Source organism: Dermochelys coriacea, chromosome 14 (assembly GCF_009764565.3).
Source record: "Dermochelys coriacea isolate rDerCor1 chromosome 14, rDerCor1.pri.v4, whole genome shotgun sequence".
NCBI classification, from domain to species: domain Eukaryota; kingdom Metazoa; phylum Chordata; order Testudines; family Dermochelyidae; genus Dermochelys; species Dermochelys coriacea.
In genome coordinates, this window is record NC_050081.1 from 38,310,675 (window position 1) to 38,338,034 (window position 27,360).

Here is a 27,360-nt window from a genome sequence, read left to right on the forward strand (position 1 = left end):
GGGTAAGCGATGCTGCTTTTCCACAATTTCAGCTTGTGCACGTCGACGGAAGCACTCTATGTAGAAATCCAGGCTGCTGTTTCGACCTTCAGGAGGAGTCCACCCAGAATCCTTCTTTTTGTAGTGTTGTCAGGAAGGTCTCTGTGGGTTAATATGTTGTTCAGAGGTGTGTCGGAAATATTCCTTGAGTCGGAGACGTCGAAAATAGGATTCTAGGTCACCACAGAACTGTATCATGTTCGTGGGGGTGGAGGGGCAAAAGGAGAGGCCCCGAGATAGGACAGATTCTTCTGCTGGGCTAAGAGTATAGTTGGATAGATTAACAATATTGCCGGGTGGGTTACGGGAACCATTGTTGTGGCCCCTTGTGGCATGTAGTAGTTTCGAGAGATTCGTGTCCTTTTTCTTTTGTAGAGAAGCAAAGTGTGTGTTGTAAATGGCTTGTCTAGTGTTTGTAAAGTCCAGCCACGAGGAAGTTTGTGTGGAAGGTTGGTTCTTTATGAGAGTATCCAGTTTTTGAGCTCTGATTGGTCAGCTCCGTAGAGGGCGTATCCACCTACCCTCGAGCCTCCGCTCTCCCAGCTGTAATTGGCCCATTTCATGTGTCCCGCCCCCGTTTCCGTGCTGTGATTGGTTGACTCAAGCAGGGCGTCACCCCACCGCCCTGAGCTACCATCCGTCAGCTCCACAGGGGGCGTGTCCTTCTGCCCTAGCCCCGCTTCCTACAGCTCTGATTGGTCAACACGTCTTAGGGTTGGCTAGTCTGGCTCCAGTTCTCACCACTGATTGGTCATTGACGCCTGGGGGTGTACGTTCCCTCACTGACTCCACTCTCTCAATGCTGATTGGTTAGCTCGGCAAAAGGGCGTGCCCCGAGCTGGCCCCACCCCGCTGCCCGCTGAATGGCCGGTTCGGGTTCCCGCTGATCTGGGGCGCTCGAGGCGGATGGTCTCGCGAGATTTCCCAGGAGCGCTGCGGGTGCGGACAGGTGGGGAGCGCGGGGACCCGACTCCCGGCGTGCCCTGCGCGGGGGGGGGGCACCAGACTCCCGGCGTGCCCTGCGCGTGGGGGGGGCACCAGATTCCCGGCGTGCCCAGCGCGGGGGGGGGCACCAGACTCCCGGCGTGCCCTGCGCGGGGGGGGACAAGTGGCGCTGGGCGAGGGAAAGGGGGCAGGTAGGGCTGTAGAGGAGCGGGGGATGGGAGTGGGGGAAGGGGATGGTGGGGGACAGGTGCGGAGGGGGGACTTGGGGGGACCAGGAGGGGCAGGTGGCGTGTGAGAGGCAAGGGAGCCTGGCGGGATCAAGGGAGAACGTGGGAGCCTGAAGGGCGGTGCAGGAGGGGAAGGAGCTGCCTAGCCGCCCTGAAGCCCCCACCATGGCAACTCCCTGATGCCCCATCCTCCACCCTGAAGTGCCCCCCCTGCAGAAGTTCCCCGCCCCCCACTCTCTCCTCGGGGAGCCGGGCGGCAACTCCCCCCCTCCCCTCGTCCCAGGGAGCCGTGCGGCAACTCCCCGCCCCAGCTCACCTCTGCTCTGTCTACTCCCTGGAGCACGCTTTTGGCCACCCCCAACCACTTGGTGCCCTAGGCAATCACCTAGTTCGCCTAATGGTTGCACCGGCCCTGCACAAGGCCAGGGGAGAGAGACGAGCCAGGCTGTTCCCCTCTAGGGACGGGACAGGACGGAGAGTCGTCTGGCCACCCCCGGAACAATGGACAAAAGGGAAGAGTTCAGGGGTCACCTGGACCCGCCGGCCGTCTTTGGAGCCCCCAGACCCACCGGTAACATCCACAGCTCTGAGAGTCCCCTCAGCCCAGCACCATGCGCTGTCGTTCCGGATGCCTGAGTCCCATTCCACATGACTTATGAGGAGAGGCTGAGGGAACTGGGATTGTTTAGTCTGCAGAAGAGAAGCATGAGGGGGGATTTGATAGCTGCTTTCAACTACCTGTTGGGGCTCCAAAGAGGATGGATCTAGACTGTTCTCAGTGGTAGCAGATGACAGAACGAGGAGTAATGGTCTCAAGTTGCAGTGGGGGAAGATCTAGGTTGGATATTAGGAAAAACTTTTTCACGAGGAGGGTGGTAAAGCACTGGAATGGGTTACCTAGGGAGGTGGGGGAATCTCCTTCCTTAGAGGTTTTTAAGACCCGTCTTGACAGAGCCCTGGCTGGGATGATTTAGTTGTGGATTGGTCCTGCTTTGAGCAGGGGATTGGACTTGAACCTCCTGAGGTCCCTTCCAACCCTGGTATTCTATGATTCTATGTCCTGGTCTCTGCTCCCCTAGGGGTGAGCTCCCTGCACTGCTATCCCGAATGCCTGGGTCCCATTCCTCATTCCAATCTCCAGTGCCCTAGAGGTGAGCGCCCTGCACTGCCATCCGGAACGCCTGGGTCCCATTTCCCATCTCCAGCCACCTAGGGATGAGCCCTACGAATTGCCATTCCAGATGCCTGTCCCAGTCATGTCCTTTCTGCTATAGGTCCTAGGGGGCTGATCCCTCCCTCACATTTCCAGAACCGGTCGGCACCTCCCCTGGCTGCTTCTGGAACGGCTTCCTGGAGGGCAGGGCCCCCCTGCTGGCAGCCCCAGGAGCTCATGGAGCTGAGGCAGGAGAACCAGCGCCTCCGAGATGGGCTGCAAAGATGGACAGCAGGGGGCGCCAGGGCACCCAGGGGGAGGGTAGGAGCGGAGACAGAGAAGCCTGGCGTGTGGAGCAGGTAAAAGACCCCATTCCCCTTCCCGCCTGAGCCAGCCAGTCCCCACCCTGGGGCCGGATGGGAGCAGGCACGTCCTAGAGGTGAAAGGCTCCATGTCTCCCTCCCCTGCAGGTCCCTGGACAGGGAGGCGGAGCCTCCAGCTACCCATCATGCCCTGGCCATATCCCAGCAGGCCGAGCTCATTTCCCACCAGCTCCACGAGATCCAGCGGCTGGAGGCCGAGCTAGCTGGGCTCCGAACTGCCGCCCTCCAGCAGGAGGCCATGGTGGCCACCAGGGAGAGCACCATGGCCTGCCTGCAGGGGGAGCTGGAGCAGCTGAGGGGGAGGAGCCAGGCTGAGGGCGAGGCCCTGAGGGCGGAGCTAGAGGAGCAGAGGAGGCGTGGCCAGGCAGAAGCTACTGCCCTGAAGGCGGAGCTAGAGGAGCAGAGGAGGCGTGGCCAAGCAGAAGCCGACGCCCTGAGAGCAGAGCTAGAGGTGGCCACTGAGCAGCACCAGCAGGAGCTGACGGTGGTGCGGCGGGAGCTGCAGGCGGCGGTGGAGGAAGGGAAGGCCCAGACCCAGAGGGCAACAGAGCGCCTGCAGGGGGCGCTGGGGGAGCACCAGGCTGAGGTGAGTTGGGGGCTGGGAGCCAGGACTCCTGGGTTCTATCCCCAGCTCTGGGAGGGGAGTGTGGTTTAGTGGTTAGAGCAGGAGGCAGGGACTTAAGACTCCTGGGTTCTCTTCCCACCCAGGTCCCCTCTCTCCCCACAGCTCTCCCGTCTCTGCCAGGCCCATGGGGCTGAAGTCGGCTCCCTGCAGCAGCGGGCCCTGCAGCTGGAGCAGGAGCTGGAGGCCAGGGGACGGGAGCGCCAGAGCCTGCGGGAGCAGCTCAGGTAGGAATGGCTGCAGGATGGCGCCCCCTGGAGGCAGGAAGCCCCCGTCCCTATGTGTCAACCCCCTGCTTTCTCCCCCCCGCAGCACGGCCCAGGTGGAGCTGGCCTCCCAGCAGGCCCTGCTGCAGCAGCTGCGGACCTATGTGGGAGAGCAGGGGAGCGGGCTGGGCCCCAAGAGGCAGCAGCTGCTTAGCCAAGTGCAGGTGAGGAGGGGTGAGCTACACACGGGCAGTTCCCATTGCGTCCTGCAGGGGGCAGAACTGATCCCCCCCCAGCAGGGGGGCGCTGACACACATGGGGGGGGACAGGACTGATCCCCAGCAGGGGGGCGCTGACGCACATGGGGGGGGACAGGACTGATCCCCAGCAGAGGGCGCTGACGCACATGGGAGGGACAGGACTGATCCCCAGCTGGGGGCGCTCACACCCTCCCCTTACCTTCAGCGCCTAGAAGGGGAGCGCGACGCCCTGAGGACGACGGCGGAGCTGCTGCAGCTCAGACTGGCCTCGCTCAGCGACATCCTGGCCCTGCAGGAGCTGGAGCTGACCAGGAAGGTAACGGCCCCCTAGCACCACTGGGTCACTCTCCCTTGGCACCCAGGGCTGGCCCAGTTCCCCAGGGTGGCATAGGGGCCGCTGTGCTGCAGGGAGCGGCGCTGTAGCCTGGCGTTGAACCAATGTCTCTCTACAGCCCTGTGACCCCCTGCAGCCCGAGCTGGCCCAGAAGAGCCAGTCCCTGCTGAGCCGCTGGCGGGAGAAGGTCTTTGCCCTCATGGTACAGCTCAGATCCCAGGAGCTCAGCCACGCGGACACCACCAACCTGCTCCAGAGGAAGGTGAGGACCTGCCGCAGGGGAGCGGGATCTAGTGCTGGGAGCAGGGGGCTGGGCGCCTGGACTCCTGGGTTCTATACTCCTGGGAGAATTCTGCACCAAAAAAATTAAAATTCTGCACATAATATCTGAAAATTCTCCAAAATTCTGCATATTTGATTTGTCAAAATAGCACAGTAGAATCATGCCAGTTACAATTAGTTTGGTCATTTATTTCAAACTATCTGTCAGCGAGTATGTCTGTAACAATACAGCTCAACCAAAAAAAAGATGCTGGTAATTTTGTTTTGACAAATAGATTCCTTATGAGGTGTATTAATACATAACTTTGTGTAATTTATCTAAATGCACTACAGCGCTGTATTTCCTGCACCCGTCAGAAACAGTGCAAAGGCTTGGGGGTGTCAGGGTAATGGAGGAGCTGAGGGAGAGAGAAGGAGCCTGGAGGGTGCTGGGTGTGGGTGGGAGGTTTTTCTTTGGGGTGGGGGGAGGATTGTTAGGGAATTGGGAAACCTCCCCCATGCAGACCCTGGCTGACCCCAAGCCTCTCCCATTCAGTCAGGCACATCTGCCTGTGTCCCTGCACCCTGCATCCCCATGGGTCTCTGTAGCCTCCCGTCCCCAGGCTCAACGCTGTCCCCCCCCACTAGCCATTCTGAACCCCAGTCTGTGACCCCCCCCCCCCAGCAACCCTGTGTGCCCCGCTCTGTCCTAACCTGGCTCCGCAGGCAGGGTGCTGTGATGAACTCCACTCCGGGGGGATTCTGCAGCACTGGGCATCGAATTTTGTATTTTCCATCATAAAATACATTTTTCCCCAGAAGTGCTGCAGTTCTGCTGTGGAGCTAGGACGCAGCGTAGAATCCTAGAACTGGCAGGGACCTCGAGAGGTTCCCTGAGTCCAGTCCCCTACGCTCAAGGCAGGACCAAGTATTATCTAGACCGTCCCTGCCAGGTGTTTGTCCAGCCTGCTCTTAAAAATGAGTGAACCACTGATAACTACTCTCTGGGAACAGTTTTCCAACCAGTTCTGCACCCACCTTATAGTAACTCCATTTAGGTTGCATTTCCCTCATTTGTTTATGAGAAGGTCATGCAAGACAGTATCAGAAGTTTTACTAAAGTCAAGATATGCCATGTCTACTGCTTCCCCTCATCCACAAAACTTTCTTTGACAGGGTAACAAGCTATGAGGTTGGTTTGACACTCTTTGTTCTTGACAAATCCATGCTGGCTGTTACTTATCACCTTATTATCATTTAGGTGTTTGCAAATTGATTGCTTAATTATATGCTCCATTATCTTTTCAGTTACAGAAGTTAAGCTGACTGGTCTGTAATTCCCCAGATTGTCCTTATTTCCCTTTTTATAGATGGGCACTATATTTGCCCTTTTCCAGTTTTCTGGAATCTCTCCTATCTTCTATGACTTCTCAAAGATAATTGCTAATGGATCGGATATCTCCTCAGTCAGTTCCTTGAGTATTCTAGGATGCATTTAATCAGGCCATGGTGACTTGAAGACATCTAACTTGTCCAAGTTTCAGAGTAGCAGCTGTGTTAACAATTTCCATCCCACCATCAACCTCAGCCTGGACCAGTCCACACAAGAGATCCACTTCCTGGACACTACGGTGCTAATAAGCGATGGTCACATAAACACCACCCTATATCGGAAACCTACTGACCGCTATTCCTACCTACATGCCTCTAGCTTTCATCCAGATCATACCACTCGATCCATTGTCTACAGCCAAGCGCTAGGATATAACCGCATTTGCTCCAACCCCTCAGACAGAGACAAACACCTACAAGATCTCTATCATGCATTCCTACAACTACAATGCCCACCTGCTGAAGTGAAGAAACAGATTGACAGAGCCAGAAGAGTACCCAGAAGTCACCTACTACAGGACAGGCCCAACAAAGAAAACAACAGAACGCCACTAGCCATCACCTTCAGCCCCCAACTAAAACCTCTCCAACGCATCATCAAGGATCTACAACCTATCCTGAAGGACGACCCATCACTCTCACAGATCTTGGGAGACAGACCAGTCCTTGCTTACAGACAGCCCCCCAATCTGAAGCAAATACTCACCAGCAACCACACACCACACAACAGAACCACTAACCCAGGAACCTATCCTTGCAACAAAGCCCGTTGCCAACTCTGTCCACATATCTATTCAGGGGATACCATCATAGGGCCTAATCACATCAGCCACACTATCAGAGGCTCGTTCACCTGCGCATCTACCAATGTGATATATGCCATCATGTGCCAGCAATGCCCCTCTGCCATGTACATTGGCCAAACTGGACAGTCTCTACGTAAAAGAATGAATGGACACAAATCAGACGTCAAGAATTATAACATTCAAAAACCAGTTGGAGAACACTTCAATCTCTCTGGTCACTCGATCACAGACCTAAGAGTGGCTATCCTTCAACAAAAAAGCTTCAAAACCAGACTCCAACGAGAGACTGCTGAATTGGAATTAATTTGCAAACTGGATACAATTAACTTAGGCTTGAATAGAGACTGGGAATGGATGAGTCATTACACAAAGTAAAACTATTTCCCCATGGTATTTCTCCCTCCCACCCCACCCCCCACTGTTCCTCTGATATTCTTGTTAACTGCTGGAATTAGCCTACCTTGCTTGTCACCATGAAAGGTTTTCCTCCTTTCCCCCCCCTGCTGCTGGTGATGGCTTATCTTAAGTGATCACTCTCCTTACAGTGTGTATGATAAACCCATTGTTTCATGTTCTCTGTGTGTGTATATATAAATCTCTCCTCTGTTTTTTCCACCAAATGCATCCGATGAAGTGAGCTGTAGCTCACGAAAGCTTATGCTCTAATAAATTTGTTAGTCTCTAAGGTGCCACAAGTACTCCTTTTCTTTTTGCGAATACAGACTAACACGGCTGCTACTCTGAAACCTTTTCTTTTTATGTTACCCTTTATGTCTCTAGCTAGTTTAGTCTCATTTTGTGCCTTGGCCTTTCTAATTTTGTGCCTACAGACTTGTTTGTTTTTATTCATCCTTTGTAATTTGACATAGTTTCCACTTTTTGTAGGACTCTTTTTTTGAGTTTTAGATCATTGAAGATCTCCTGGTTAAGCCAGGATGGTCTCTTGCCAGACTTCCTCTCTTTCCTATGCAGTGGGATAGTTTGCTCTTGTGCCCTTAATAATGTCTTTTTGAAAAACTGCCATCTGTCTTCAATTGTTTTTCCCCTTAGACTTGCTTCCCATGGGATCTTACCTACCAACTTCCTGAGTTTGCTAACATCTGCCTTCTTGAGATCCCTTGTCTTTATTTGCTGTTCTCCCTCCTACCATTCCTTAGAATCATGAACTCTATTGATTCAAGAAGAAAAGGAGGACTTGTGGCACCTTGGAGACTAACACATTTATTGGAGCATAAGCTTTCGTGAGCTACAGCTCACTTCATTGGAGCTTATGCTCCAATAAATGTGTTAGTCTCTAAGGTGCCACAAGTCCTCCTTTTTCTTTTTGCAAATACAGACTAATATGGCTGCTACTCTGAAGCCTGTTGTTTCATGATCACTTGCACTCAAGCTGCTGTCCACTTTCAAAGTCTCAGGAAGGCAGCGGGCTGTTCTGGTGCCACAGCGTCCTCTCGTGAGCAAAAGGCAGAACTGCAGCACTTCTCAGGCAAAATGTGTTTTATGCGGGGAAAATACAAAATTATGCCAGACAGAGGGATTCTGCAGGGCCGCAGGTGCGCAGAATCCCCCTCAGGAGTAGTTCTATTCCCCCCTCTCTCTCTAGGTCTCAGAGCTGCAAGGTGAAGTGGAGTCGAGGGACCAGAAGTTGGCGCTGCTGCTTCACAGTCTTCAGGATAAGACAGCTGAGGCCGATCTGGAACGAGTGAACAACAAGGTTTGGTCCTGGCTCAGGGGGACGGGAATGGGACTTTTCCTCTCTAGGGGGCAATGGCTCCCATCCGGCCCCAGGACTGGCACTGGCTGGCTCGGGGGGGCAGGGAATGGCACCCGGGGCAGGCACTGGCTGGCTCAGGGGGGCGGGCACTGGCACCCTGGGGCGGGCACTAGCTGGGACTGGTGCTCTGCTCCCTTGCAGACGCTCCGGGCCGAGCTGTCTCACCGGGAGGACTCAGAGCAGCGTCTCCAGCGCCGGGCAGAAGCGGCTGAGGGCGCCTTGCGGGGTCTTGTGGAGACCGTGAGCAGGTACCGGTGTGGGGCGCTCTACAGACAAACGGGGACCTCTGGGGAATAGAGGCCTTTCCCCTCTAGGGGGCGCCAGCTCCGATCTGGCCCCATCCAGGATTCCTACCTCTGATCTTGTCCCCCCATTAGCATGACCTTATAGCCAGCTGCTCCTGCCACACCCCTGCTACCCAGAATCCTTTGCTGCAGTGTTTTGGCTTGTGTGGACCATCAGCCCCTGGGGCTGGTGTGATTGAGGTCACGACCCCGGCTGTCCCCTCATCCTCCAGTTCTGGGGTCACAGGCCCAGCAGGTGGGATGCGAGGTGTGTGATTGGTTGGGGTGTGGAGGTCATGCCCTCTGACCCTTGGTCTCATCCTGTCTGCAGGCTCCACCAGCAGGTTGGGGGGCAGGAGGCAGAGCTGAAGGCGGCCACATCGAGCCTGGCAGGGCTGGGAAACCGAGTCACCTTCGCCGCCAAGAGAGTTGACACCATTCAAGGTGAGAGGGACGAACCGGAACAGTGAATCCAACCATTGGCCCATCTTCGCTGGTGTCCCGCCTGCCACAGGACAAACCTATGGACCCATCCAGCCCGGTGTCCTGGATCAGATCTTCCGTGGGTCTCAACAGGATACACGATCCCCCTTCACTTCCTGCCCCAAACTTTTGAGCAGAGTCACTGTGTGGCTGTTGCCCAGCCGCCCTGCCCTAGAGGTGGCTGCATCTCTGGGCCGTAACTCTACATCTGTGCGGTTGCAGGGCTGGTGTCTCGGAAAGTGGCCCTGGCTCGACTGCAGAGAGACGAGCAGCCCAAGGCCGCTGGGTCGGAGAACGACGGGTGAGTCCTCTCCAGCCCCACCCCACCCCTGGGAACAGGAACCAGCTGATCATACAGCGCTTATAAGGGCGCCACGAGGGAGTGGGGTCTAGTGGTTAGAGCGGGGGAGGGCTGGGAGCCAGGACCTCTGCAGGGGGCTGTCTGACTCCTTTGCTCCCCACTTCCCTCCCAGCCCGTCCCACGAGGCTCTCCGGGCCGAGCTGGCCCTGCTGCACCAGGAGCGGGACCATCTGGTGGCCGAGCTGAAGAAGGGGGCCCAGATCGTCGAGAAGAAGGTGGCCGAAGTCCGGGAGAAAGGTACGTGGGCCGGGTCGAGCTCGACGGCAGCCCCCGGTGGCACAGGTGGAACCGCACCCGACAGTCTTTCCCCACCGCTGGCTGCGGTGCCCAGCTGGGGTGCAGCCCCTACTGGCCATAGCTGGAAGTGCAGGGAGGAGGCCCAAGGTCCCGGCAGGTTAATAACAAACCCGTCCCGTCTCCCATCTGGCCGCAGCGGAGCAGGAGCTGCGGGAGGCAACGCGGAGCCTGCAGGGGGCGCTGGAGCAGAAGGAGGAGGCGGAGCGGGAGCGGGGCGGCAGCAGCAGGGGCAGCTGGAGGGGGCGCAGCGGGAGCTGCAGGAGAGCCTGGAGGCGGCCGAGGGGCTGAGACGGGAGCTGGCTGGGCTGCGGCATGAATATGAAAGAGGTATGGGGAGGGGAGGGAGGGTGGGCTGGGGGGCAGGGCATGCTTCAGGGAGCGGAATGGGGGTCAGTGTGAGGTGCCATGCTGCAGGGAGGGGGGCGGGGGTACAGCGGGGGGCTGCGGTGAGCGGGGGTGGGGGTCAGCAGCGGGTGCCTGCAGCAGGGGGCCTGGGCTGGCAAGGACCGGGGTGGGAGCAGCGGGGGGGCTGCGGGGAGCAGGGCAGGGGGGCACCTGGAGGGTGGAGGGGGGCTCAGCAGGGGGCCTCGGACTCTGGGGACCAGGGAGCCTGGTGACGGTCAGCAGGGGGCCCTGGGCTGTGAAGGGTGGAGGGGAGCTCAGCAGGGGGCCCCGGGCTGTGAGGAGCAGTGGGGGTCAGCAGGGGGCGCTCTCCCCCGGCAATCAGAGCTAACCCCCTCCCCCCCTTCCCCCAGCCCTACAGGAGAAGGTGACGGAGGTGGAGACCCGGCTGCATCGGGATCTCTCGGAGCTGGAGCAGAGGCTCAACGAGGCCCGAAGGGAGCACACGAAGGCCGGTGAGAGACGCCCCCGCCCTGCCAGCGCCCCTCAGTCCTGACCCCCAGCTAGCCCACCCCCAGGCTCCCCCCACAGCTGCCCCTCACTCCCGACCCGCAGCCCCCTCACCCGCCCTCTCCCCGCAGTGGTCACCCTGCGTCAGGCCGAGCGCCAGGCAGCCCGGGACAAAGCCAGGAGCCAGGAGCTGGCACGACTGCAGGAGGAAGCCAAGCGGGAGGAGACGGGCCGGCTGGGGGCGCGGCTCCAGGCGCTGGAGAGAGACAAGAACCTGCTGATGGTACGTGCTGGGTTGGGGGGAGCCCCTGTCAGAGCCTCCAGTGCCTAGCCACAGCCCCTGCGGTTCCAGGCCTGGGCTCCCCCAGGCGCCACATGCAACCACCTTCCTGACCCCGCCTCTCTCCCCAGGCCACGCTGCGGCAGGAGGGGCTCCTGGCCCAGTACAAGCGGAACCGGCTGGTGGCCCAGCGGGAGCCAGTAGGGATCAGGCAGTCGCCACCGCCAGGGAAAGAGGGAGCCCGGCCTCCCTCCAAAGGTACCGACCTGCTTCCAGCCCCCCAGGTGGGATCCGACCCAGACACCCCCCTCGGGCCATGGCCCACCCTGAGTCCCTCCAGCCTGGGCGATGGCCCACCCAGTTTTGCTGCTGGGGGCCCCCACTGCCTCCCCCCTGCCAGGATCGCCACCCAGCCACGGCTATGGCCCCCGACCCTCACCTGCTAAGATCTCCCCCCTGCTGAACTCCCAGCCCTATCTCCCCACAGAGACCTTGGCTGCAGTGCTGGACGACCTGCAGAGCCTCAGCACGGCCCTACTGCGGGAGGACGACGAGGAGATGCCGCCAGGGGAGGAAGGCAGTGCCGAGGATGAGGAGGGGCCGCTCTGATGTGGGAGCAGGGAGCTGCCCCCCGCCTGGCGGCTGGTTTGCATGGTTGTGGAATAAAGATCGTTTGCATTAAACACGAGCATGTTCTTGTGGCTGAGTCTGCCGTAGAACCCAGGAGTCCTGGCTCCTTTCCTCCCCCGCTCTAACCCCACTCCCCTTCTGAAGCCAGAGAGAGAACCCAGGAATCCTGGCTCCCAGCCCCCCTGCTCTAACCACTAACCCCCTCTCCCCTCCCAGAGCCGGGGAGAAACCAGGAGTCCTGGCTCCCACATTCCTTGTTTGTGCCAAGGTGTGTGGGGAAATCCTGTGGATTTGGCACCCCCCCCATCGCAGGTGCTGTTAATTACCCATGGTTCTGATTGATCAGCCCCCTGCTGTTGCCTTGACCCCTTTTGTCCCCCAGCTGTTGGGACACACCCCATCTCCCACCCCCACCCATGCTACGCAGCGGGGGAAGAGCTGATGTTAGGCGAGGGCTGCCCTCATGTCACAAGGGGTCACGGGCTGAGTGTTGCCCAGCTGGTCTCGCCATGAAGATACGTGGGGTCCTCCCCGCAAGTTAGTGCTGGGGCCGCGGGGTGGGGGGAGACGCCTCAGCCCAGGGCTCCCTGCAGGCCAGGTCTGGGCGCAGGCTCGGTGCCGCAGGGCCCCTGCCACCTCCCCAGCCCAGCTGCTCCCCAATGATCCCCCCACCGTTTCCTTTGCTGTGGGTCAGGTTCCTTCCCTCCCCCCCACAAAAACCTGAGTCTCTACCCCTTCCCCTCCCTGAGCCCCTCCCCTTCCCTCTCAGCCCCTCCCCTCCCCTCCCTTCCCTGCTCCTTCCCTCCTCCCCTCTCAGCCCTTCCCCCTCCCTGAGCCCCACCCCTCTCAGCCCCTCCCCTCCTTGCTCCTTCCCCCTGACCCCCGCCCCTCCCCTTCCCTCTCAGCCCCTCCCTGCTCCTTCCCTCCCCCCACCTGAGCCCCTCCCCTCTCAGCCCTTCCCCTCTCCTTCCCTCTCAGCCCCTCCCTGCTCCTTCCCTCCCCCCTCACCTGAGCCCCTCCCCTCTCAGCCCTTCCCCTCCCCTTCCCTCTCAGCCCCTCCCTGCTCCTTCCCTCCCCCCCACCTGAGCCCCTCCCCTCTCAGCCCTTCCCCTCCCCTTCCCTGTCAGCCCTTCCCCTCCCCTTCCCTCCCCCCCACCTGAGCCCTTCCCCTCCCCTTCCCTCTCAGCCCCTCCCTGCTCCTTCCCTCCCCCCTCACCTGAGCCCCTCCCCTCTCAGCCCTTCCCCTCCCCTTCCCTCTCAGCCCTCCCTGCTCCTTCCCTCCCCCCTCACCTGAGCCCCTCCCTCTCAGCCCTTCCCCTCCCCTTCCCTCTCAGCCCCTCCCTGCTCCTTCCCCCCCCCCCACCTGAGCCCCTCCCCTCTCACCCTTCCCCTCCCCTTCCCTCTCAGCCCCTCCCTGCTCCTTCCCTCCCCCCCACCTGAGCCCCTCCCCTCTCAGCCCTTCCCCTCCCCTTCCCTGTCAGCCCTTCCCCTCCCCTTCCCTCCCCCCCACCTGAGCCCTTCCCCTCCCCTTCCCTCTCAGCCCCTCCCTGCTCCTTCCCTCCCCCCCACCTGAGCCCCTCCCCTCTCAGCCCTTCCCCTCTCCTTCCCTCTCAGCCCCTCCCTGCTCCTTCCCTCCCCCCCACCTGAGCCCCTCCCCTCTCAGCCCTTCCCCTCTCCTTCCCTCTCAGCCCCTCCCTGCTCCTCCCTCCCCCCCACCTGAGCCCCTCCCCTCTCAGCCCTTCCCCTCCCCTTCCCTCTCAGCCCCTCCCTGCTCCTTCCCTCCCCCCCACCTGAGCCCCTCCCCTCTCAGCCCCTCCCCTTCCCTCTCAGCCCCTCCCTGCTCCTTCCCTCCCCCCTCACCTGAGCCCCTCCCCTCTCAGCCCTTCCCCTCCCCTTCCCTCTCAGCCCCTCCCTGCTCCTTCCCTCCCCCCCACCTGAGCCCCTCCCCTCTCAGCCCTTCCCCTCCCCTTCCCTCTCAGCCCCTCCCTGCTCCTTCCCTCCCCCCCACCTGAGCCCCTCCCCTCTCAGCCCCTCCCCTTCCCTCTCAGCCCCTCCCTGCTCCTTCCCTCCCCCCCTCACCTCAGCCCCTCCCCTCTCAGCCCTTCCCCTCCCCTTCCCTCTCAGCCCCTCCCTGCTCCTTCCCTCCCCCCTCACCTCAGCCCCTCCCCTCTCAGCCCCTCCCTTCACCCGAGCTCCGCCTCTTCCCTACCGGCTCGGCCCCCATGCTGGGTACCTGCCCGGCTGCGCATGCGCACCCCCTCCCCAGGCTCGCCCCTCCTTTCTACGACCGTTGAGGCGCTGGCGCTCCGGCCCCGCCCCACTCCTGTCAACTTCGGCCAATCAGCAGTCGCCCGCCGGCCCGCTCCCCACGTGACTCCGCGGTTCCGGCCAATCAGAGAGCACTCGTCCAGGCCAGAGCCAATGGGGAGCAGCGGCCGCGCCCACCCGTCCCGGCTCGGCCAATCAGCGGGCGACTCCCCAGGCAGCGCGCGCCGCACGGGAGCCCGGGTAGCCGCTGTGGAAGGCGGACGCTCAGCGCCGGGCCGAGACAAGGGGAGGGGGAAACCGGGGTCCCGGAGCTACGTCACCGGGGGGACCCCACTACCAAGGAGACCGGGTCCGGAGCTACGTCACCGGGGGGACCCCGTTACCAGCAAGGGCTGGGTTCTAGAGCCGTGTTGCCAAGGCGACCGGGGGACATGCCCGCCGGCCTCGCCGCCCTGGGGGCTCTAGCGCTGCGTTGCTAGGAGACCAGGGTCCAGAGTCCCAGCGCCGAGCAGGAGGGGTCGGGGTGCTAGAGCCGCACAGACAGGTTGCCATGCCGACCAGGGTGTGAGTTCTAGAGCAGCGTAGCCGAGAGACCCGGATGTTCCGGAGCCGCTTTCCCATGGGGGGGGTTCTAGACCGGCGCTCGTGAGAGGTTCTCGATCCTGAGAGCAGAGGGAAGAACTAGAGACACGTGGGGGGCGGTTCTGGAGCTCTGTCAGCAAGAGGGGGTTCTAGAACCGCAGAGGGGCAGTGGGTCTAGAGATGGGAAAGGGCCTTGCCAGGCTCCAGAACTGCATTGCATAGGAAGGCAAAGGGGATCCAGAGCTGGGGAAGGGGGAGGCGTCCAACCCGTCCCTCTTGCTCTATCTCAGCCTCCAGGCCCCCCATGCTTTGGCTCCCCTGAGCCCACGGGGGGGCCGGTAGCGGGGTCCCCCCACCCCCTGCAGGGAGCCATTGCACTTTAGCAGCAGCCAGGGTGGGGAGACGATGCTGTGAGCTGTTGTGTCGTCAGCTATATGACAAGGGAGGTAATGGGAGGGAATTAATCTCACACACACACACCCGGGGCAGGAGAGGTTGGGGCAGGTCTAGTGCCTGCAGCAGGAGCTGGGTAAATTTCCAGCCACTGCTACCATGAGTTGCTCCGGTCTCAGCCAGTAAACTTTTCAGAGAAGAATAGAACCCAGGAGTCCTGGCTCCAAGCCCCCCTGTTCTAACCCACTAGACCTCACCCCCTCCCAGAGCTGGGATAGAACCCAGGAGTCCTGACTCCGAGCACCCCCTCCCCAATGCTGGGGAGGGGGAGCCGGCCATGCCGTCTGAGGCCCTGCCCTGCTTCCAGCTGCTGCGGATGGGCCCAGCCTGCCCGGGGGATGACCCAAACCGGGACCTGCACACCTTCCGGCCAGCTGAGCCGCACTGCACCTACCGGCTGGGGCGCCGGGCCGAGGTCTGCGACGTCCCCCTGGTGTCAGAGCGCAACCCGGGGCTGGTGTCCCGTGTCCACGCTGAGATCCACGCCGAGAGGGACCCGCACAGGACGGCCGGGGAGTGGCGGGTCTGCCTGGTGGACTGCAGCACCCATGGTGAGGGCTGGGGGGTGCTGTGCTGGGGGGAACAGGGCGGGAGCTCAGCAGGGGGTGCTCTGCCCTGGCACTCAGCGCTGGCTCATGCCTTAACACCATTGCTCTGGATCCCTGCCCAGTTAATTCCTTCCTCTGCACTTCGCATCAGAGACGATTCCCTTTTCACTTCCTGTGTAAAGACTCGCCCAGGGTTACTAGCCGCCGAGCCTCACCCCAGAAGCAGCTGCATTTCAGCCCCAGGCCAGTCATCCCAGTTCAGGGTCCCTGGGTGGCCACTAATTGTGCCCCACCCCAGAGGTGGCTGCATGTCAGTGGTGACTGAAAAGATCCCAGAGGGTAAGTTATCACACGCACAACCAATCCTCCCTCCCTCTCTGTGTTCTCCCATGCACACCCCTCTGTCTAAGGCAGCGGTTCTCAGCTTGCAGGCCACATGCAGCCCAGTTAGTACACAGCTGTGTGCTAATGGCTGCCGGGCCACACAGCGTCCAGGTTTCTGGCTGCCCAGTGCATCAGGGTCCTGGCTGCCTGGCGCAATGTGTCGGGGTCACCAGCTGGCTCAGTGGGGCCCGGGGCTGCCGCCCAGCCCTACAGGGTCGGGGGTCAGTAATGGGACTGCCACCCGGCCCCGCCCAATAGGGTCTGGGGTCCCTGCCACCCTGCCCAGGGCTCCACTTCTGGCCCCACTCTGTGGAGCAGTCTCTGGGCGGGAGGCACTGGGCATAGGGTCTGTGGGGGGGGGGTGTCGGGGAGCGGGGGGCATTGTGTTTCTCAATCTGTGGACCAGGTAACACATTGTGGGCTGCATATGCGGCTCACGATGATAAATGGGTTGAGAGCCACTGGTCTAAGGTGTCTGTCTGTCCCTCACCCCCATACTCCTCTTTCTGCCTGTCTATCAATCTATCCATCGCCATACACATCTACCTGTCTCTCTGTCTATCCCCATACACACCTACCTATCTGTCTGTCCCCATACACATCTGTCTATCTGTCTATCCATCCCCATACACACCTGTCTCTCTCCATCCCTATCCACTTCTGCCTATCTCTCTGTTCATCTCCATACACACCTATGTGTCTGTCTGTTCCCATACACATTTGTCTATGTATCCATCCCCATATACTGCCATCTCTCTAATCTCTCTCCTCCAATATCTATCATCTCTCCATCTATTTCTACCTCTATTTGTTTAATTAAAATTAAGAAACCCTGGAAATTCCCTGACCCAAAGCTCTGCGCATGTCCCCCCCCCCCCGTGATTCCGGCAGTTCCCATGAGCAGGACTCACTCCCTCGTGGCCACTAGCCCACCACCAAGTGTGCCAGGGACCCCTGGCCTCCCCCTTCACCCCGCTCTCTCCTTCCCATCTCCACCAGGCACCTACGTCAACGCGGTGCGGGTGCCCCGGGGCCGCCGCCTGGAGCTGAGCGACGGAGACCTGGTCACCTTCGGCCACCCGGACCCCGTGCCCGAGGGCTGTGCCCTGGCACCCCCGCCTGATGACTCGGAGTTCTGCTTCCTCTTCCAGAAGGTGCGGGTGCAGCCCCAGGATTTCGCCGCCATCACGGTCCCCAAGGCCCCCTGGCCGCTCCCCTGCGGCTTCAAACCTGTGCTGCCTGGCGGCAACCATCGCATCCGGCCGCTAGCCCGGCCCGCGGGACCCTCTCACCCTTCCCGCCCCAAGGCCACCCTGATCCTCAGCTCCATTGGCAGCATCAGCAAGCTCAAGCCACAGCCGCTGACTTTCACCCTGAGCCGGGGTCCGAGGTCGGAGCCTCCCACCCGGCCCGGGGCCTCCAGGAGCCGTCGGAAGTCGGCCCACACGCTGCTCCCTGAGCTGGAGGACGAGGTGACCCGGCTAGACGAGGAGCAGTGGGCTTGTGAGCCGGACGGATACAGCTGCCAAAGCCCGCTGCGGAAGGCGCCGGAGGGGGCAGGGAGCGGCCGGGCGCAGCCGGACGCGCGACTGAAGGTCCAGGTCACGCCAAGCGGGTGAGTCGAGTCGGTTTCCCAGCATGCTCTGTGGAGGGGGCAGGACCATAGCACCTACATCTCCCCCAAAAGGGCTGGAGATTGCCCTGCTACCCTCAGCTGTCATCGTCCGCCCTGTGTTATACTTGGCACTGCCCACGGTGCTCTGCCCCAGAGCTGGGGGCACGAAAGGCTCTAAACTCATAATAAGGTGTGGGGGGCCCCAGCCTGGCATCAGGACCTCTCAGAGGCCAGCGTGGGTGAAAGGGGAGCCGTCGGGTTTAGCATTGAGGCAATTGGTTTGTAGGGTCCTGTGATAACATGAGGGGCTAGGGGCTAGTGGAGCCAGCCAGTGTCTCCTAGAGGGGAAAGGCCCCGTGCCCCATTCCCTGTCTCCCTGACCCACCCAGTCCCTTGCCCTGGGTCCAGATCAGAGCCAGCATCCCCTAGAGGAGTCAGGCCCCGGGCCCCATTCCACGCCCCCCTGAGTCAGACAGTCCCTGCCCTGGGGCTGGATCAGAGCCAGTGCCCCCTAGAGGGGGAGGCCTGGCGTCGCTCACCTCTCCCGTCCCGTTGCAGGAAGCGGCGGGGGCGGCCACGGAAGCACCCGCTGCGTGACACCTGCCAGGTGTTCTCGCAGACGCTGCTGGCGGCGGAGCCCTGCGCAGCCCCGCGCTGCCGCCTGCCCCAGGACGAGACGGTGCAATGGGTGCAGTGCGACGGCTGCGATGCCTGGTTCCACGTGGCCTGCGTGGGCTGCAGCTACAGCGCCGTCCAGGAGGCCGACTTCCGCTGTGGGGGCTGCCACACGTAGCCGCGGGACAGGGAAACACGGAGCACGGGGCAGCCAGGAGACTGGAGACTGTGCAAGATGGGCACGGAGTGGTGAAACCAGGCCTGGCGATTGTGCACAGAGACAGTGACTAGTGAAACTGTGCCAGGCGGGTTGTGCACATACAAGCAGCGACAGATGAAACATGACAGCTTAGAAGGGACTGGTGAAATCATGGGAGACAAGCAAGGACTGGTGAAATTGTGCCAGGCGATTGTGCATGCACAGGCAGTGGCGGGTGAAAACATGCACAGCGGCTAGTGCCACCATGCCAGCCAAGTGGGGACTGGGTGAAAACAGCCAAGGAGCCTGAAGCAAGAAACGTAAGCCGGGCACGTGGCTGGCGATGGAAACAAGAGATGCCCGACTCATGACTTGTGCAAAAGTGCAAAGATGATTGTGCAAACCTGGGAGCTGAGCACATCCCCCTGGGCTGGGATTTCTGTTCCCCTGCAGGGGAGCAGGGAATGGGACACGGGGCCTTTCCCCTCTACGGGGCACTGGCTCCACAATCCAGCCCCAGCGCACATGAGCTGTGGCTTGTGAAAATGTGCCTGGTGGGGTGAGAGCCAATGGAGGGCCGATACCTGAGCAGCGCCTCACACTGTCTGTGCCAGGCTTTCGCTCCCAATTGGGCCGGGCATTGGCCCGGTGCCACCTCAGAGCATTTGGCAGTCGTGCGCAGCATGGACATCGAAGCAGCGACTTGCAGAGACTACACGCGGCCCTCGTGACAAAACAAGACAGCTGTGCAGCCTCGCACTAGGAGGTGACCTGGCCGTTTCCACGCCCACGAGGACTCCAGGAGGGCATCCAAGACACGCATACCTCCGTGTGATTGACTCATCTGCCCTCCTTTACACCCCATTCCCTTCCTTCTTTCCGTAGCAGCCGCTTCTCCCTGCACCTGGATTTCCCTGTGCGAATAAACCCAATCATCGTGGCCTCCCACGGAGCCGCTTCCCCGCTCCCTTCTTCCTTCCAGGGGAGGGGAGACGGAAAAGGAGGGAGTGAAAACGTGCCGGAAAGGCCAGAAAAACTGGATTTTTCAGCCTGTTCCTAAAACGGGGTTCTTCTTCCTATTCCTAAACCGGACCTTTCCCTCCCACGATGCTGGTGAATGGCTCCCCGCGCCCCGCTGCAGGCGGAGATGCGGATCCACCTCTCCCCTCGGTTATTTTTTCCTTCTTTTGCTCTGGCACCAAAAAAAAAAAGGGGGGGGGTTTTCTAACCGATCACCTGTTTGTTTTTCCTCCACCGTCCCGCTCCACTTGTGCCCATTGCAGTCTAACGTGCGCTGCAAAACCAACCCCCAGCGAATGGTTTGTATGTAGCTCCTGCCCACTCCGAATTTGCTGCAGCACAGAGCACCGTATGTGCCTAGCTCCTTTCTCCGCTACTGCGCGCTTGCTGGTGGGAGGCTGGCATTGCAAGCCTGGGAATTGACCCTCCGTGGGCAGGAGTAGCCGAGGGGCGCACCCCCAGAGGGGAACTGCGGCTCAGGGGGCAGGGAGTTGGGAGATCAAGACCCTCTTGCAGGATTTATTCCATCATCTGCACTTCGGTCCCATTCCCTGCTGGCCACAGCCGTCGCTTCCCCGGATCCGGTCCTACACAATCAAACCGAACCTGCAGGCAGATTTCTGTGTGGCCCGGGTTCAGGTGGGGAGGGGAGTGGGGTCTAGTGGTTAGAGCGGGGGGGGGGGGACCAGGACTCCTGGGTTGTGTCCCCAGCTCGGGGAGGAGAGTGGGGACTAGTGGCTAAAGCAGGGCAGGCTGGGAGCCAGGACACTCTCTTGCTGCCCCAGTGACCTGAGTTTCAGTCTTTTCCTGTTACAGCCGCCCCAGTGAGAAGAGGCAGGGTCAGGGCTGCGGTGCTAGCCCAGGGCGGGGGGTCTCCTGGCTGGGAAGGGCTGGGGAGGTAGCCAAGGCCAGGTGGCCTTGGGGGAGTTAAATCCTGCCAGGCAAGGCCCCACCCTGAGTCAGTGGCTGCCCTCGCTTCCCTGCTGGAGCTTGGACCTGCCCGCTGCCTCTCGCTCCATGCAGCAGTGTGCGGTACAGTCGCTCTGCGAGCCCTACCTGGGAAACAAGACGGGGCGCTGGTGCTGGCCCTGGCTCTGAGTGCTGGATCTGTGCTGCAGGGAGCGGGGCGGAGGCTTGGCAGGGGGCGCGTCAGGAGAGGGTGTTCTTCCCCACGTTACAAAGCCAGACATGGACACCACACATCGTTTGGGTAACGAGTTATTTAATAAGGCACCAAGAGGGGGATGGGCGCGAGCGTGCAGCAGCTTCTTGTCAAGACACCGCCTGGGATTCTCGCCCCTGCCCAGTAAAACCCAAATCACTTTCCCCACATTAGATTCAGCAGCAAAAAAAAAAAAAAAGAGAGAGAAGATCGGGGGGGGGGAGGGAAGCAGGTGGCAGGGATGCAGCAAGAGGGGTCAGGACCCTCTCACCTCCTGCTGGAGAAAAAGAGTCTTACACTATTTACACCATTCCCTAAAAAAGAGCTACGAAGTCTAGAGGAACGTGGCTGATCTAGAGGAAAAAAAAAACAAACCCGAGGTTCCTGGGATGGGAGATGGGGGGCTGTGGGGTCCCTGGGAGTTGTTGCAGAGCAGCCAGACACTCAGGAGGCTGGAGGGGGTTGGCGTGGTTCTGGAGTCACAGTGGTTCTAAATTCCTCCTGTCCTGGTTCTGGAGTCACTGCGGTCTAGACTGACACGTGTTGGTTCTGGAATCACTGTGGTTCAGTATCGTGATGTCTTTGGCAAAGGGAGCAAGGTTCTAGACTCACTGTACTCATTCTAGAGTCAACAAAGAGCTGCTGCAGCTCTGGACTGTCCCCCCTGCAACCTGAGGTTCCTGAAGGGGAGATAGGGTTGGACCCCCCTGCCCTAGACCCTCCAGGGGAGGAGGCCTCAAAAATGGGTGACTCTCAGAACTGGGTGACTGGGCTCTAGAGCCAGAGTGGTTAATCTAGATCAGTGGTTCTCAAACTGTGGGTCGGGACCCCATTTTAATGGGGTCACCAGGACTGCTTAAACTTGCTGGTGCATGGGGCTGAAGCCCAAGGGATTCACCCTGAGGTGGTGGGAATCAATTACAGGCCCCCTGGTTGGGGTTAAAGCCTTTGGCTTTGGCTGACCCCTACCCTGCCCAGGGTGGTGGGGCTTGGGGTTTGGCTCCCCCACGCGGGGCAGTGGGAATCAGGTGGACTCAGGCTTCAGTTCCCCCTTCTTGGGGTCGTGTAGTAATTTTTGTTTTCAGAAGGGGGTCATGGTGCAATGAAGTTTGAGAAGCCCTGGTGTAGATCTCATACACATAGGTTGATGGAAGATCACCGTGATGGAGTTCTAGTTTCCCCAGGATGTTCTAGAGCCCCTACCCACTGACAGGCTACGCTGGAGGTTCTAGATCACACCCAGAGGCTCTCAACATGGATGGCCTGATTCCAAAGTATTCATGGTTACACTAGAACCCTCCCACCTTGAAAGTGCCTATGTTCAGGATTCCACATGGTTCTAGATCCATGACTTGTTCCCCAAGATACCTGAAAGGAGCTGACAGGAAGCGAGCCACCAGAACTTTCTTAGCTATTCTAGACCTATAAAGATATTACAGGACTTTCTGGAGTCTCCCATTGAGGTACCTAGAACCCCATCGGCTCAAGATTGTCTACTGAGAGGCTAGAGCTGTTCTAGAGCTCAAATGGCTGTGACAGGGTTTGGTCCAGAGCACACTGAGACCATCCCACTTCTAGAGTCAGCCTGGTTGGGGGTGTTTGCAGTCCAGAGCCTCGAGCCAAGATGGGGTGCTGGCTCGAGAACGCTTGCTCGGTCTAGACAAGGCTGATCTAGAACCATTCCTTCCCCCTGCCTTGAGGCCTTTCAGACTGGGGGGGAGGGGGAAGATTTGCCTGTAAATAAAAACGTACCCACAATCCCTTGCCTTAAAATTAAAAATGTGGGGAGGGGTGCGCAAATCATCCCCCTCCCTGGAAATTTACACACAATCCCTTGCTGTAAAGTTAAGGGGGGGGCGTGTTTCCAGTTAAAATTCCCCGCCCTGCCGCAGGCCTGTCAGAGTCTGCCTCCCGCCAGGTCCGCCCGCCCCACCCCCAGCCCCTTGGCGCTCAGGTGGAGTGCATGGGGTGGCCCATGAGGGGGGGCCCAGGGGGAGTGGGGTCGAAGGGCTCCCCCCCGTGGTGGAACTGGGGCACGTAGAGGGTGGCGAAGGCGGCGGCGTTGTAGCCCTGGGGGGGCGGGGGGTGGTGCCCCATGGGGGGTCCCGGCAGCTGGCCGGGGGGAGTGAAGGGCAGGGCCCCCCCCTCGCAGTCGTCGCGCATGGAGCAGCCCCCGCTGCGCTTCCCCTTCTGCCGGCGGTTGCAGAACCAGACGCGGACGACCTGGGGGGTCGGGGGGGACAGACAGGCGGCCGTCAGCGCCATGGGATGGGCTGCCCCGTGCCCCTCCCCCACCCAGCCTCCTGCACCCCTCCCCCCTACAGCTCCCCCGTGGGCCGCACCCAGCCCCCTAACCCACAGCCCTCCATGTACATAGTCTTCCGTGCCCCTTCCCCACACAGCCCCCCTCTCCGTGCCCTCCATGCACGCACAGCCCCCAGTACCCTCCCCCCCAGCGGCACCCCTCCCTGCACACAGCCCCCCCAGGACTCACGTCCTTGTCGAGGTGCAGGTCGTGGGCGATGTGGGTGATCTCCTGCAGGCTGGGCTTGGGGCAGCGCAGGAAGTAGCTCTCCAGGGAGCCCCGCGCCGCGGTCTCGATGCTGGTTCGCTTCCGCTTGCGGGCCTGGAGCAGGGCGCTCTCCATGCTGCACATCTGGGGGACAGGCGGGGGCACCCCCCACAGAGTCACCTCGGCGCCCCGACTCCCCCGTCCCCTCCACAGTCACCGCGGCGCCCTGACTCCCCCCATCCATCCACAGAGCCACCGCAGCGCCCCTGACTTCCCCTGTCCCCCCCCAGAGTCACCACAGTGCCCTGACTCCCCCGGTCCCCCCGCAAAGCCACCACAGCGCCCCCGACTCCCCCCGTCCCCCCGCAGTCATCATGGCACCCCCAACTCCCCCCGTCCCCCCGCAGAGCCACAGAGGCACCCCCGACTCCCCCCGCAGAGCCACCTCGGTGCCCCCGTCCCCCCCATCCCCCCGCAGAGCCACCTCGGTGCCCCCAACTCCCCCATCCCCCCACAGAGTGACCACAGCACACCCGACTCCCCACATCCCCCCGCAGAGACACCGCAGTGCCCCGACTTCCCCCATCCCCCTGCAGAATCACCGTGGCGCCCCCAACTCCCCCAACCCCCGCAGAGCCACCACAGTGCCCCCGACTCCTCCTGTCATCCCGCAGAGTCACCGCGGTGCCCCGACTCTCCCCACAGAGTCACCACAGCGCCCCCGACTCCCCCGTCCCCCCTCAGAGTGACCACAGCGCCCCAACTTCCCCATCCCCCCACAAAGTCACCGTGGTGCCCCCGACTCACCCCATCCCCCCGCAGAGTCACCACAGCGCCCCTGAGTTCCCCCGTCCCCTGTCTCTCCCCACAGTCACCGTGGCGCCCCGACTGCCCCCGTTGCCCTGCAGAGTCACCACAGGGCCTCCAACTCCCCCCGCAGAGTCACCACGGCGCCCCCGACTCCCCCCATCTCCCCGCAGTGCCCCCGCCTGCCCCGTCTCCCCCATTCCCCCCCGAGTCACCCCAGTAACCCACCCAGCCCTAGTCCCTCCCAGAGTCACACCAGCAGCCCCCCCGCAGGCCATTGCCCCCCAGCACACCAACCCATCCACTCATCCCAGCCCCCCCTCAGAGCAGGCCATCCTCCCCCCAGTCACCCCAACCCCCTGGTCCCCCACAACCTCCCCCCAACACACAGCAGGCCCTCGCCTCCCCCCCTCCCCAACACGTCAACCACCCTTTTGGGTCCAGCCCCCATGATGTCAATCCACAGGTGCCCCCCCCAAATCCCACCCAGCCCCCACCCCTCCTCTCCCTTCCCCCCCCGGGGCCCCCCCACCTCCTGCAGGTTGGCGTTGCCGTCGGCCTCGTCCAGCCAGCGCTGCAGGAGTGGTTTCAGCTTGCACATGTTCTTGAAGCTCAGCTGCAGGGCCTCGAAGCGGCAGATGGTCGTCTGGCTGAACATCTTCCCTGGGGGGCGAGGGGGGGGGTCAGCCCCTGCTCTCTGAACAGACCCCCGGCGTCCTGGGACATCCCCCACGCCCCCTTGGAAATGGGCCCAGGTGTCTAGGGACACCCCCCCCGCCCTGTGAATGGAGCCTGGCATCTGGGCCCCTTCCCCACAAAATGGGCCCTGGTGTGCAGGGACACCCCCCCACCTCCAAACGGACCCTGGCGTCCGGCCCCCCCCCCACAATGGGCCGAGGTGTCTAGGGACACCCCCCCGCCCTGTGAATGGAGCCTGGTGGCCGGGCCCCTACCCCCCACAATGGGCCCAGGTGTCTAGGGACACCCCCCCCCGCCCTGTGAATGGAGCCTGGCATCTGGGCCCCTCCCCCACACCCCCTTGGAAATGGGCCCAGGTGTCTAGGGACACCCTCCTGCCCTGTGAACGAACCCTGGCGTCCGGGACCCTCCCCCACACTTGGAAATAGGGCCAGGTGTCCAGGGACACTCCGCACCCTGTGAATGGGTCCTGGCATCCCCCCAGCCTGTCCAGGAATGGACCCCAGCATCCGGGTGCCCCCCAATGACACCCACCGTAGAGCACACCCAGGGCCAGCCCCACGTCGGCCTGCGTGAACCCCAGCGTGATCCGCTTGTGCTTCAGCTCCTTGGCAAACTGCTCCATCTCCTCCGTGCTGGGGGTCTCCTGCAGGAGGGGACGGGGGCCTGTCAGTGGGAAGGGGCAGGGAGAGAACCCAGGTGTCCTGGCTCCCAGCCCTGCTCCCACTCTAACCACCCAGAGCCGGGGACAGAGCGCAGGGCTGGGCTAGCAGGGGGCTGCGGGCCTGGAGTGGGGGGCACCAGCAGAGCTTGGTGCGGGGGGAGTTTCCAGCCTGGAGCCAGGGCTCTGGCCCCGCGATCATCTGGCAGGAATCTGGCCGCTCAAGTCCCGGGGCTCAGGACACAGATAGAGCCCAGGTAACAACTGCCCCGGCTGAGCGGATTGAGATCGTCCATTCCTGACACACCCAGAGCCCCTCCCCACCTAGCCGGGGAGAGAACCAGGAGTCCTGGCTCCCAGCCCCCCCTGCTCTAACCACTAGACCCCACTCCCCTCCCAGAGCCAGGAGTGAACCCAGGAGTCCTGGCTCCTGCCCCTGTATTGGGAGACCTGGGGCGCTGGGTGGAGGATCTGTTCCCATCACCCAGGCAATGGCCCCATCGCTCAGGAATGACAACGACCCCGCACCTGTCTGACCAGCCCCGCCCGCACTGCGGCCAGCTCTGGGGAACAGTGGATGGGTGACACCCGCCCGCCTTCGGGACAAGAAGGGAAGGTGTGTCCCGGCTCCCAGCCCCCGCACTCTAACCACTAGCCCCCACTCCCCTCCCCGAACCAGGGAGAGAACCCAGGAGTCCTGGCTCCCAGCCCCCCCTACTCCAACCACTGGCCCCCATTCCCCTCCCCAAGCCAGGGAGAGAACCCAGGAATCCTGGCTCCCAGCCCCCCCGCTCTACCCACTAGGCCCCGCTCCCCTCCCCAAGCAGGGACAGAACCCAGGAGTCCTGGCTCCCAGCCCCCCTACTCTAACCACCAACCCCATTCCACTCCCTGAGCCAGGAGAGAACCCAGGAATCCTGGCTCCCAGCCCCCTTGGGCTGGGGAGTGGGCCTGGGCCAGTGCCCTCCAGGGGGAATTCACGGGTGATTGTAAATCAGGGAGGAGTCCCAATTAGAGAGCAGGAGCATATCTTCCTTTGGGGCAGCTGGACACAGGGCCCGGCCTGAGTGGGGGAGGGAGGGAGGCTGGGAGCCAGGACTCCTGGGTTCTTGCCACAGCTCTGGGAGGGGAGTGGGGGACCTTGTGGTTAGAGCAATGGGGGATGGGAGCCGGGACGCCTGGGTTCTCTCCCCAGCTCTGGGAGGGGAGTGGGGGCCTAGTGCTTAGAGCAGGCGGGGCTGGGAGCCAGGACTCTGCTCCACTTCCTGTCCCAAACTCTGCCCAGCTGAGATGTGGCGGGATCTGCCGGGCTCTCTCTCGCACCACAGGGTGGATCCAGCCGAGATCCCGAGGGACCTGGTCGTAGCTATGGGGATCTGCTGGGATCTCGGGAGATCCGCCCCCGGGATCTCGCCCAGCCCCAGAGCCCGTCCGTACCTCGTCCCCAGCTCTCGGCCTCGTCCGCCTTGACCCTCGCCGGGGGCTGCCGGCGCCCTGGGGCTGCCCCCGCTGCCATCGCTCCGGGGGCTGCTGGCCCCGCTGCCCTCGCCCCCCTCGCCCACAGGGCCAGGGGGCGGTGGGGGCAGGGCGGCCAGGGGGCGGGCAGCGGCTTGGGGCAGGAAGCAGCCCCCCCAGGCCTGGGCCGGGTGCCCGTAGATGGGGCCCTGTTGGCCGCACTCCCTCTCCGGCTTGACGTCAGGCTTCAGGCCTTCGTAGGCCGCAGGGGGCTGGGCAGGGCCGTAGGGGGGCGCCCAGCCCTCCCCACCCATGGGGAAGGGGCACCAGGCGCGAAGTAGGGCCTGGTGCCCGGCGGGGTCCCCCGGTTGCGTCTCCAGAAGCCCCCCCTGCGGCCCGTAGTCCAGCCGGTAGCCGTAGCCCTGCCCGGGGGCCACCCCATTGTAGGCCTCAGGCAGGAAGCTGCCGGGCCCCTCGTGGGGCGCGTTGGCTGGGCCCGGCGGGACGGCATCCAGGTGCAGGGCCTGCCCCGCCAAGGGGTACGGGCGCCCCAGTTCCTGCCCCACGTGGCCAGCCATGGTGACGGGCCAGGGGACGCAGGGAGACGGCCACCTCGAGGGCACGGCTCAGTCCACAGCCACCGGGCCGGAGGGGTGGGCGGGATCCAGGCGTCCGGGGTGAAGCTCTGCGGTGTGGGACCCAGGTGTCTGGGTGCAGCTCAGCCACCAAGGGACCCAGATATCCGGGGTGAAGCTAAGCTGGCAGTGGGACCCAGGCGTCTGGGGTGAAGC

At 61.9% G+C, this 27,360-nt stretch overlaps 3 protein-coding genes across 4 annotated transcripts; 2 read left to right on the forward strand and 1 right to left on the reverse strand.

The window, feature by feature from the left end:
- Window positions 1–886: 886 nt before the first annotated feature.
- CCHCR1 (coiled-coil alpha-helical rod protein 1) lies at window positions 887–11,647 on the forward strand. The gene is given in 19 exon segments (XM_038372088.2): window positions 887–978; window positions 1,671–1,782; window positions 2,486–2,723; window positions 2,835–3,333; window positions 3,475–3,596; window positions 3,682–3,799; window positions 4,041–4,151; window positions 4,288–4,431; window positions 8,232–8,342; window positions 8,544–8,650; window positions 9,018–9,130; window positions 9,392–9,470; window positions 9,643–9,767; window positions 9,964–10,040; window positions 10,043–10,154; window positions 10,583–10,684; window positions 10,811–10,962; window positions 11,091–11,217; window positions 11,447–11,647. Coding segments are annotated over 19 exon segments (2,604 nt in total). The 5' UTR covers window positions 887–945; the 3' UTR covers window positions 11,569–11,647.
- Window positions 11,648–14,048: 2,401 nt separating this feature from the next.
- On the forward strand, window positions 14,049–21,255 carry TCF19 (transcription factor 19). 2 transcript variants are annotated; one of them, XR_006275573.1, is made up of 4 exons: window positions 14,049–15,443; window positions 16,824–17,439; window positions 17,998–18,344; window positions 18,389–21,255. XR_006275573.1 is itself a non-coding variant. In XM_038372089.2 (3 exons), exons 1-3 carry the CDS (start codon window positions 15,170–15,172, stop codon window positions 18,230–18,232), a joined length of 1,125 nt encoding a protein of 374 aa, XP_038228017.1. In that variant the 5' UTR covers window positions 14,049–15,169; the 3' UTR covers window positions 18,233–21,252. The 2 variants fall into 2 exon arrangements, 1 of the variants encoding a protein (XP_038228017.1); XM_038372089.2 differs by having other exon boundaries at window positions 17,998–21,252.
- A 1,130-nt stretch (window positions 21,256–22,385) lies between these two features.
- POU5F1 (POU class 5 homeobox 1) lies at window positions 22,386–27,147 on the reverse strand. The gene is made up of 5 exons (XM_038371055.1): window positions 26,377–27,147; window positions 24,988–25,099; window positions 24,287–24,417; window positions 22,930–23,091; window positions 22,386–22,658 (listed from the first exon to the last, which is right to left on the reverse strand). The coding sequence occupies exons 1-5, from the start codon at window positions 27,145–27,147 to the stop codon at window positions 22,386–22,388; spliced, it is 1,449 nt and encodes a 482-aa protein (XP_038226983.1).
- Between the last annotated feature and the right edge of the window lie 213 nt (window positions 27,148–27,360).

Excerpts from the sequence above, each read along its gene's own strand:
- POU5F1 (XM_038371055.1), bottom strand. The coding sequence starts at position 27,147 with ATGGCTGGCCACGTGGGGCAGGAACTGGGGCGCCCGTACCCCTTGGCG. Across the intron at positions 25,100-26,376 it reads GGCAGAGTTTGGGACAGGAA|GAGACCCCCAGCACGGAGGA; the intron begins GTGGAGCAGAGT and ends CCCCTCCTGCAG. Across the intron at positions 22,659-22,929 it reads ACCTGCACCTCGACAAGGAC|GTCGTCCGCGTCTGGTTCTG; the intron begins GTGAGTCCTGGG and ends CCGACCCCCCAG.
- TCF19 (XM_038372089.2), top strand. The coding sequence starts at position 15,170 with ATGCCGTCTGAGGCCCTGCCCTGCTTCCAGCTGCTGCGGATGGGCCCA. Across the intron at positions 15,444-16,823 it reads GGTGGACTGCAGCACCCATG|GCACCTACGTCAACGCGGTG; the intron begins GTGAGGGCTGGG and ends CATCTCCACCAG. Across the intron at positions 17,440-17,997 it reads GTCCAGGTCACGCCAAGCGG|GAAGCGGCGGGGGCGGCCAC; the intron begins GTGAGTCGAGTC and ends GTCCCGTTGCAG.